At 36.3% G+C, this 11159-nt stretch overlaps 2 protein-coding genes across 3 annotated transcripts; both read right to left on the bottom strand.

Moving 5' to 3' along the window:
* Positions 1-1864: 1864 nt before the first annotated feature.
* LOC112588193 (uncharacterized) lies at positions 1865-2601 on the bottom strand. Its single transcript, XM_025297137.1, has 2 exons — positions 2546-2601; positions 1865-2391 (listed from the first exon to the last, which is right to left on the bottom strand). Exon 2 carries the CDS (start codon positions 2388-2390, stop codon positions 1911-1913), a length of 480 nt encoding a protein of 159 aa, XP_025152922.1. The 5' UTR covers position 2391; positions 2546-2601; the 3' UTR covers positions 1865-1910.
* Positions 2602-6059: 3458 nt separating this feature from the next.
* On the bottom strand, positions 6060-6915 carry LOC112588194 (uncharacterized). 2 transcript variants are annotated; one of them, XR_003112649.1, is made up of 3 exons: positions 6557-6915; positions 6181-6348; positions 6060-6079 (listed from the first exon to the last, which is right to left on the bottom strand). XR_003112649.1 is itself a non-coding variant. In XM_025297138.1 (2 exons), the coding sequence occupies exons 1-2, from the start codon at positions 6809-6811 to the stop codon at positions 6286-6288; spliced, it is 318 nt and encodes a 105-aa protein (XP_025152923.1). In that variant the 5' UTR covers positions 6812-6915; the 3' UTR covers positions 6148-6285. The 2 variants fall into 2 exon arrangements, 1 of the variants encoding a protein (XP_025152923.1); XM_025297138.1 differs by lacking the exon at positions 6060-6079 and having other exon boundaries at positions 6148-6348.
* Between the last annotated feature and the right edge of the window lie 4244 nt (positions 6916-11159).

Below are 11159 nucleotides of genomic sequence, written 5' to 3'. Positions count from 1 at the left end.
TCATAACGCTCTGTGCCAAAAACTGACAATGCATTCTCACTCTCTGGCACGTGGGAAAATAGAAAAAAATTGGTTTAACAGCAATAGCGTCCCGGAACACTTTCGTTCTCCCCGAAAATGGTATGCATACCACCAAACTCAGACAGATTATAGTTACTTCCGGCATTCACAGCGCTCTGCGCCAAAACCTGACAATGCATTCTCACTCTCTGGCATGTAGGAAGGAGGGCGTACTAGGTGGCGACGGGACGCCGTGCGTTCGGGACCTGCATCTCATTTTTCGTTCCGAAGAGAGAAAGGTATCGAGAGCGCGGTAGTCGCTAGACCGGGCATCGAACCTAGGTCTTTCGCTTGCCGGGTGACTGCTCTAGAACTCTAGACCACTGAGCTATCTGACGCTCCACGCTCACCACACTCTCCTCTCCCTAGATAACGTTGAGATATGTCGTTCGGAAGTGACATCTCTAGTGCTATCCCGAGCGCACGGCGACTACAGAGAGAGGCATTGTTACTTGTACCTAGTGATACAAGCTGATACAAGGCTGATGATAATTGCCCGGTGAACAATTAAGTAGCTGATAATTAGTCTTCGTGGAGGACCGATAAGCCGGGACTCCGACTTACGTGGACACCGCGTTGAGTCTCGCGGCCCTCATTTTTCTTATAAGGAGAGTGTCACAACTGTCCCTCACCGATTTGAATAGGTTTCGGATATGTTCTAAATTACGAGTCATATGAAAAAAAAGTTTCAGACAAAAGTTTTGCAATATTTTATGCTCTTTGCAACCATGTGTTCAGTTTTTTAAAATTTCAAATGTTGAACTACTCCCCCCCCCTCTCGTTACTCTGGAAAAATTTTTAAGTTTTTGTAAGGACAAAAATTGTAGAGCACTAAATACCAAATCCATTCATATATAATATTAGAAAATGGTATTTAATATTTTGGACAAAACGCAATGAGAAAACTTCATGGTATATGTGCCGCGCTGCCCGAGTAGATAGATACTGTAGGTAGGTACGCTATGATATTTCTCTGTAATTGCACTATGCTTCACGACTGTTTGTGCATATTTTCTTATGCTATAATTAATCGTAATGATATTATATTAGTCTCACGATGCTCGATTGTGTTAATGATTTTCTATACAATATGTTAACTTATGAAGTTGTGCACGAAGCTCTGCATGGCAACCTTCATGATTTCGACAAAAACAATAACACTAACAATTCAAAATCATGAATGTTGTCATATAATGTTCCATATGCAACTTCATAAAAGTTAGCGTATAGAAAATTATTAACACGATCGTGAGACCATAGTATTTGCATATAAACGAAAAATAAATGTTACATTTATGGCACATATTCGTTGCAAAGGTGGTGATCATGAAAAAAATGTGTAACACAAAGTGATTTTTTGCACCAAGAGCAAATAATTATGGCAGTTTCACCACAAATATCGCATTTTATTTTAGAATCATTTTGGAAACAAAACTCAACCGGTGTTTCGAATTCGCCTGGCCTACTCTGTAAATATCCACTTTTAAACCATGCATATTTAAATAAATTGTGAAACCTGGGTGACGAGAATTGATGGTGCGTTAATGACTGCAATTTTAAAATATTGTTTCTAACATGAAGATCAATTGCAAGGTCTAATAGCATTACAATATCAGAAAAATGTTTGATGAAATTTTTCCATAATCGAAAGCCATATACATCTAATGGTTGTATTTTTCCCGTTGTCCCGGCCGGAATGGTTAGGAAAACAATATATGATGCAAAATCCGATCTAGTTTGCTGAATTACATCGGGATAATATCCACTCCATGAATCTAATAATAATACGGATTGTGGTCCGACATTCGGAAAAAATATTTCTCTCAACCAAGTTTTCATATAATCTGATGTCATTTTGAAGAAATTGCTTTTAATTTTTCATTTCTGCTACCACCTGCATTGATATAGTCCTCCCATCGTCGTAATTGTCGAATTGATGTAACTTTTTTGTACCTTCGTCTAATTCCTTCGATCGTTCTTGGTCTTATTTTACCGCTCTTCCATAATTCCACAGCTTTCCTTTTATAGTCACTTGATATTTCTACTTCAACATCAGTACAAATAACTTCTTCTGGAAGATAATCCTCATCTTCATCATGCTCCAACAAATCAACTCTTTCCGCCTGTGGGATCTCATTTGTATCATAGAAATCAAGTGTTTTCTCCTCTTTTATTAGAATGTTCATGTTATTTTCCATGTCTGTGAGCATATTTACAATCTTCTCCTTCATTTTCATTTCTTCCGAAGTTACCGGAGTTTGTAGAAGGTTACGAGCAGTAAATGTTGCGTATAGCAACAGTATAACATTCCATGGGTTAAATGGAATCATTCTACAAAATATTAAAATTTAACTATTGTTTAATGCTGCTCCGGTCTTCCGTATATTATAATATTAATAACTCCACAAAGTGTATAATAATTTAAATAATATAAATATGAAGAGTGACAAGCGTAAGACAATAATACAATACAATAAATACTTACATAATTTCACAAAATTATAGTGTATAACACACTTCTTTACACTATGAACTCATGAAATGAACTGTCCGTTTTCAAATATTACAGACATTTTTATAGTCTGCATAGTGCACAATACGATCAGATGAGCCAATTATAGTGCGCATGATGATCACATGAGATGAACATCTGTTTCATGCGAAACGAAAATAAAATTTATTTATAGAAGTAAAGTATAAATAAATTGTTTTTGATGCATTGCGACACAGTTGACTTTGCTTTGTATACGGCATTATAAATGCTCAGAAATAAATGTACAACTTATAATTATATATAATTTATAATTATATATAAAATATGTTCGCATATTATTATACATAAAGATATAAAATTATATATAGATTGTCATATATAATTACACATATTTATATATAAGATGATATAATTTATATATGAAATTATATATATAACTATATATAATTATGTCAAATTAAATATTATTTTATTTAATTATATTTAAACAATTTCCCGAATGATAAGGGAACTTGGGATATAATGAGACCACGGGTCATAATGGAGTATGGTCGAAAATTTTTTACGGAGATGCTGTTATGCAATAAAACGTTTTGCCATTATTACTGTTAAATGTCTCTTATCACATACCATTATTAATTGTCATATTATTTTTAGTTGAAAGATGCTACAAATTGTTTAATGTGTTTGCTACGTTCTCCGCATCTCTATTACAATTTGCTACGTATATTTACACAAGTTAAACTATGACAAAATTCTTTTTTCGTTTTCGTATGAACATTAACGTTATTAAACCATCTTTTCTCGTCATTTTAGTCAAATTCCTGTACAAACACCGATTATCTCTAACGTTTTATATTACATAATCCAAACTTACACATGTCTGGGCATAATGAGATTATACCATTATGTTCTTAAAACATTAAGTTATATTATTTCTGATCGTATGTTTGTTTTATTTTATATAATGAATAATATATTTTTTTAATATATTATATATATTTTATATAATGAATACAAAATATAAAAGCTGGACGCTACCCAGCTGAAAGCTGGACGCTACCCAGCTGAAAGCTGAAAGTTGGACGCCAGCCAGCTGAAAGCCTGAAGTTTGGCGTTTCAAATTTTAGGGGATAATTTTTTTGTTAGCAATTTATTTCTGTCAAATTAATGACCGAATACGTTTTCATACGTATTGATTCAATAATTTTTATTAATATTATATAAAACATTTTTTAGTTAGTTATACGCGCTTTACAATTGGCATTAAAATTTTACAGGACTCTAATTATATATATAATTGTCAATCTTAAATTTTATAATATATTATTAAATTATATTATGCGCTAAATAAGTGAAATCATATTTGATAACATTTAAGCAATAATATAAAATTCATTCACACACATACATAATAATGTTTTATAATAAACATATTAATATATCTAGTTAATACTTTTTTAATTTTGTGTTATATTATCAAGATATTCAATGCACTCATGCATAACGTGCTTGCCCATTTTATTCACTTTCACTTTTCTGTAAAATTGCAGTATAAACATAAATTTCACAAATATGTGATTCAGGAAACAAACGAGAATAAAAAGACAATTGAGCTAGTACGCTGTTAATCGTGCGTCAATTATTTACTTTTAATAATCATAGTTAAAATCTATAAATATCCATACGTATGTTCCAGTCGTAATTTTTCGACTTTTTTTAATAGTAAAATATAAAAATTATAATTCGTGACATTTGTATGATAGTTCATTCGGGAATCGCGGAGATAACATATTTTATAATTGTATCGTGCATATATGTAAGTTTGTATTATTCGGAACTTGTCTGTGTAGAGTCCTTATTTGTAACAATGAAGGATTTATAAAATATTCCATCAGCGAATCCGGTCAACGAAAGTTGAGTGTTTTCATGACTAGATAAACGTTACTCACCAACAGTAAACGCCGAAGCCCCGCTATTTGCAAGTATTATGTGTGAAAAGTCAAAACCCTACGCTCAATGGCCTCGATAACAAACGTGATTCACCTGTAAGTTAAACAAAAATAAGGAGCAACGCAGATTCGCCAAGAAAAACAACTTCAACAAAGTAATCGTTCATCAACTGAATCAACCATGAAAGAAGGAGGGCGTACTAGGTGGCGACGGGGCGCCGTGCGTTCGGGACCTACATCTTATTTTTGTTCCGAAGAGAGAAAAATATTGAGAGCGCGGTAGTCACAATGAAATCGAACACGTGGTTCAATAATAAACAATAACCATTATTGGCGTACGATAAGAGATATAATAAACATTGACTATTATCGGTGTGCGTCCACGTTCAAAAATCAAGGACGAGTGACGAGTACCAGACGGCAGAAAGATTTAAAATATATCTCGAGAACTCTATTTGTAAACAGGATGGTACATTGTAATCTATCGAGTATTTTGATGATGAATAGATAATTCAGAAAATATACATTTGAAATTTCTGTATAAATAGCGTGTCCCACACGCATTTGCTACGTTGTTATACAGGATGCACGATTTATCTGAAGACATTGAAATATCTCGAGAACTATGCATTGGATAAAAAAAGTGGTTAATGAAAGTTGTTAGTCTCGAAGGGGGACATCCAATGATACCAAACTCGACCTCCCACCCCACCCCCTGGGGGTGGGGGCAACTTTGAAATCTTAAATGGAAACTCCCATTTCTTATTGCAGATATGGATTCTACGCCACAAAATACGTAAATTTTGTTCGAAACTTTTTTTTTGATTCGTGATAGATGGCGCTGTAATCGCAAAAAATTATATTTTTCGCAATTCTCCAGAAATGATCATTGGATTGAGAAATAAAAAATACCTGTTCAATATTTTTAAAGAACATAATAAAAGTTATTCCCCCCCATCCTCTTGGGGTAGGGTGGGTGATAATGTTCAAATCTCAAATGGGGACCCACATTTTTCATTGCAGAATTAGATTGTACGTGAAATTTTTATTGAAACAATTTTTTTTATTCGTGATAGATAGCGTTGAATTTTTCCGAGAAACTACTTTTAGCGTTACACAGGAACAACGATGAGGACGTAGTAGTTTTATGTTCCCTTCGGGTACTTTTTAATGTGAGTCCCCTTGCCTCTCACAGATCGGGGTGCTTTTTTAATGTGAGTCCCCTTGCCTCTCACTGTTCAATTAATTAGAGTAAGTGTTCGAAATTTTTACCTTCAACTTCAATACACTTATTGATCTTTTTTTCAAATGACTGTATACAGGATAGAAGCATATCTGCGAGAGTTTCAGCGCAAGCGTTTCTTATGCGTTCTACCATGTTTTCACGAGTTGTTGGCACTTGTTGATAAACCTTATCTTTTAGGTAACCCCACAGAAAGAAACCTGGCGATGTCAAATCAGGCGATCTAGCAGGCCAATTAATCGGGCCACCTCTGCCAATCCACCGACCATTGTAATCACGGTCTAATACTTCCCGTGCTGCTATTGAGTTATGCGCTGGGCAACCGTCATGCTGAAACCACATATTTTGTCGAACGTCCAAGGCAACATCATCAAGTAGTGGTAGTAGTTCCCGTTCCAGGAAATTTCGATATTTGATTCCATTCAAATTACCTTCAATAAAATAAGGACCAATGAGTCTGTTCCCTATGATTCCACACCAAACGTTAACCGACCAAGGACGTTGATGTTCAACTTGTCGTAACCAGTGGGGATTTTCTACACTCCAGTAATGCATGTTATGTCGATTAACGCCACCATGGTTTGTGAATATAGACTCATCTGAAAATAGTACATTAGCAATGAAATTGGGGTTCGTTTGCATTTGTTGAAGTGCCCATTCACAAAACACCACTCGATTATGAAAATCATCGCCATGAAGTTCTTGATGCAGTGAAATGTGATATGGGTGATACTTATGACGATGCAATATTCTACGAATACTATCTCCGGAAATTCCGAAATCGCGATGTAATTGCCGAGTGCTTACCTGTGGGTTGTGGTGAACAGCTGCTAGCACAGCTATTTCATTAACTTCTCCTGTAACAGTTGTTCTTCGTTTTCTTTTTTTAGTTTGTACGCTGCCATCCGAGATAAAGGCAGTCACAACTTTGTAAAAAATGAACATGAGTTCATTGTTTGGAAAACGCTCAGCATACAAGGCAACAGCATCGTCAACATTCCTCCTATATTCACCATAAATCAGAATCATTTCAATTTTTTCTTCTACGGTTGCAGAATCCATTTTCCACTTGCAATTCTGTTCAAAGAATGAAGGGTAGATATGCAGGTAATAAAAACTAGTCAAGTAAAATGAAATTGTTAGAGATGCTTTCAGTTCTAATTCTGAAAGAAAAGTCAGCTCTGACCGCATTGCACTGCCTTTTATAATAAGCCGTAGTTCGCCATACACCCACAGCGGCGCGTCGAGCAGTTCCCTCTTCGATTCGGATTCCCATTTGAGATTTGAACGTTATCACCCACCCTACCCCGAGAGGATGGGGGGGAATAACTTTTATTATGTTCTTTAAAAATATTGAACAGGTATTTTTTATTTCTCAATCCAATGATCATTTCTGGAGAATTGCGGAAAATATAATTTTTTGCGATTACAGCGCCATCTATCACGAATAAAAACAAAAGTTTCGAACAAAATTTACGTATTTTGTGGCATAGAATCCGTATCTGCAATAAAAAATGGGAGTTTCGATTTAAGATTTCAAAGTTGCCCCCAACCCTCACCCCCAGGGGGTGGGGTCGGAGGTCGAGTTTGGTATCATTGGATGTCCCCCTTCGAGATTAACAACTTTCACTAACCACTTTTTTTTATCCAATGCATAGTTCTCGAGATATTTCAATGTCTTCAGATAAATCGTGCACCCTGTATATGCGATTTATCTCTGCTCACATGTTTATTTTTTGTAAAGCACTGGTCTCACGATCGTGTTAATAATTTTCTATACGCTAACTTTTATGAAGTTGCATATGGAACATTATATGACAACATTCATGATTTTGAATTGTTAGTGTTATTGTTTTTGTCGAAATCATGAAGGTTGCCATGCAGAGCTTCGTGCACAACTTCATAAGTTAACATATTGTATAGAAAATCATTAACACAATCGAGCATCGTGAGACTAATATAATATCATTACGATTAATTATAGCATAAGAAAATATGCACAAACAGTCGTGAAGCATAGTGCAATTACAGAGAAATATCACAGCGTACCTACCTACAGTATCTATCTACTCGGGCAGCGCGACACATATACCATGAAGTTTTCTCATTGCGTTTTGTCCAAAATATTAAATACCATTTTCTAATATTATATATGAATGGATTTGGTATTTAGTGCTCTACAATTTTTGTCCTTATAAAAACTTAAAAATTTTTCCAGAATAACGAGAGGGGGGAGGGAGTAGTTCAACTTTTGAAATTTTAAAAAACTGAACACATGGTTGCAAAGAGCATAAAATATTGCAAAACTTTTGTCTGAAATTTTTTTTCATATGACTCATAATTTAGAAAATATTTGATAAAAACGATAACGGTTATTTTTTTCAAGGAGTGGTTTCACCCCCTAAACATCCGAAGCCGATATAAAAAAATATATATCCCTTAGTTTTTGATGCTTTATAACATATTCGAAGCCCATTCAAATCGATGAGGGACAGTTGTGACATTCTCCTTGTTAGACGGTCCCTACGGTACTGCCTGGGAACGCGGAAGTAATGGAAACTACCGGAAACGTAGCGGAAGGGTTTCCCATCCAGCAGGAACTGATTGTTGTCGTAGTCGACCGCGAATCTGTGTTGCGTGTCCTGCAATCATTTGCCATCGGGATGATTTATTTAAGAGGCGACGCGTTGCCCTCCCGGCGCCCCTCTCTCTCTCTCTCTCTCTCTCTCTCTCTCTTTCTTGAGCACTTCGGAACTTCAATTGAGTTTCGGAGCTGCGTCGCGCTCGCGAGAGGCGACTTTAAATTCAAGTAATGTATTCAGCTTTCCATTCGATCAGTGACACTTCTATCTGGACTACGAAGTCAAGAACAATGATCAATCGGCAGAAGTAATTTACCGCTTTATGAGCTTGCACTCGGATCTCATCTATGCGCGAACGTGCGCGCTGTGTTTCGTAAAACGCTTTACGGCAGTTTTGCTGGTTTTTATCGGAATCGAGACAGGAGGTTCGTTAAACTTTAGGAGACGGAAGGGCGATCTTTAGGTTTTCAGGTATTATTTGTTTTCTCAACACCGGCCTCATTCTGCCGAGCAACCTGTCGGAAATGCTCACTTCTCGCGTCGGACACAGATACGCGCGAGGTGAAATGTAGTTGTTTTTATGCTTAGAGAAAATAGATGATTTACATACATACGCAAGAAATATTTTCTATTTCTTCTCTATAATTACAATACATGGAGCCGCGACAAGTCTAACATGCTCATCGCGTTTCATTAACAAGATCCGAGCTAATGCGTAGTATGGGCAATGAGTTCCATTTATCGCAGAGCATAGATTGATCATTTATCAAAATGACTGATACGCCTTCATATGTGTGCGTACGAAAAATATCACGCGGTGAAAAATTAACTTTGTTTGTAGCTAAAAGCGGATGTTGTCTAGTAGAATGATAAGACAAAACTTTGCTCAGACACAATAATATGACGTTGCGTCTGCACAACTCGCTCGATGCGAAATTTTTTCACCGAATTCGAGAAATATTTGTTTGTCACACGTGTGAGTTTGGTTAAACCATAATATTCGAGTGCAATATACCGATGTAACACGGTAAAATGCGTTATCGAAATAGAAACGTCGAGTCAATTCTTCTCTTCTTAATTATACGAGTTGAAAGAAAATTTGCAGGATTTCTGTTAGCAACATTTAATTGAACTTGCTCCTCTCTCTGAAGAAGTAAATTAATATATTTGCGAGATGTCGAAAACGCGTAATTCTCCAGCGCGTGACTGATGCAGTATTTCCCTTTCCCGGTCGTCTCGTTCTCTGTCTTTCTAAAAATTTCAAAAGTTTTTAACAAACGACCAATGTTCTGCCGCAAACGTAACTTTTTTGCGCGTCTTATAGGTATCTCCATAGAAAACTGATGAGCTGTAAGATACTTGTGGCCGCTACGACAGTTCAAAATACTCTTGCGTGTACAGTTTCATAATTACATGAAATCCAGAAAGCACCTCCGGAATTATTTCTCTCCTAAACTTGGAAACGCCTACTTCTTCATCCACACATACACACATATCCGCATTTGATAAACAACATCAGCTGCAGCAGATGACAGATCGACCGACGCGATGACATCACGCATACTCTTGAAGCCTAAGATTGAACTTTCCGGTTTCTGCTAATTAAGGGAAGTGGAGAGTCAGATTACTCTGAAAAATCGTGCTTGTTTTTAATATTGTCAATAATATTTTGTGACGAACTGAATAAATGTGCAAGAATGAAAATTTGAAATATATTTATATAACATATGAAGAGTAGAAAAATTTTTTTTATTAACAAATATTCATATAAGTATACGTCCACTTAAATTTTAAACGCGTTTTTCTCGAAATTTTATTGTTTAACTTTTTGCAATGATTTCTCCGAAACTGAGCTTCGTATCGATTTGAAATTTTAAAGCAATAATATTTGTTCATTTGGTTCTCAGATGAACCATGGACAATTACGTCAAAATATTTCACTTCGGGATATTAATTTTTTTATTGTAAAAGAACTAAAAAATTTGGATTTTTTCCTAATAATAGCTGCCATTTTGTTAATTTTGTTCGATTTCTTTTTGTAGTGGTTCACCGGACAATGATAAGCCTCCTCAAGATTTCTAGTTAAAATCGCTCTGATCGGACCATCGAGAGCCGAGATGTTACTGTAAAAGCGATAACTTGAAAAAGAAAAGGAGAGTATATTTCAGCTATATGTATATATCGTATATTTATATGAGTATTTGTTAATAAACAAAATTTTTATATCTAAAATTTTCATTCTTGCGCATTTATTCAGTTCGTCGCAAAATATTATCAAAAACAAACACGATTTTTCAGCGATCTGACTCTCCAGTCCCCTTAAAATACAGAGGATCAAAATGTGTGAAAAAAGCAGATGGAGATCTCGCGAACGAGCACCCCGTGTCTCCCACCTTCGACTTGTGCCGCGCGTTCACTCGAGGACGACGCGGGACTTTCGCGTGATTTTAGCGGCGTTTGAAGGAGGAAGTGCAGATCTGCACGTCTCGTAAGAATGCACAGTCGAACGGATGTTGCGATTATGTGCGCTATATAGCAGCATCTACATACGTGTTGGCGTAGATTCACTGTCTCCGCCACGGCGCCACTCAATGCCAAGGTTGTCACGAGCGCAAGCGGCCACATTTTTCGGACGAGCTGTGATCTTCGCGCGTCACGTCTCAGCCGTCAGTTGCTTCATTCACTTTCCACGCTCGCGCGTCACTGACGTTTCTTCAGCTTGCTTAAGACAAGCTGCCGTAGTTTAAAAACGCTCATGAGAGAGAGAGAGAAAGAGAGAGAGAGAGAGAGAGAGAGAGAGAGAGAGAGAGAGAGAGAGAGAGAGAGAA

This window comes from Harpegnathos saltator, unplaced genomic scaffold (assembly GCF_003227715.2).
Source record: "Harpegnathos saltator strain DR-91 unplaced genomic scaffold, Hsal_v8.6 scaffold170, whole genome shotgun sequence".
Taxonomy (NCBI): domain Eukaryota; kingdom Metazoa; phylum Arthropoda; class Insecta; order Hymenoptera; family Formicidae; genus Harpegnathos; species Harpegnathos saltator.
Note: the sequence above shows the minus strand (reverse complement) of the source record. Positions and strands in the feature narration are given on the sequence as shown.

Excerpts from the sequence above, each read along its gene's own strand:
- LOC112588193 (XM_025297137.1), bottom strand. The coding sequence starts at position 2,390 with ATGATTCCATTTAACCCATGGAATGTTATACTGTTGCTATACGCAACA.
- LOC112588194 (XM_025297138.1), bottom strand. The coding sequence starts at position 6,811 with ATGGATTCTGCAACCGTAGAAGAAAAAATTGAAATGATTCTGATTTAT. Across the intron at positions 6,349-6,556 it reads CTGTTCACCACAACCCACAG|ATGAGTCTATATTCACAAAC; the intron begins GTAAGCACTCGG and ends TACTATTTTCAG.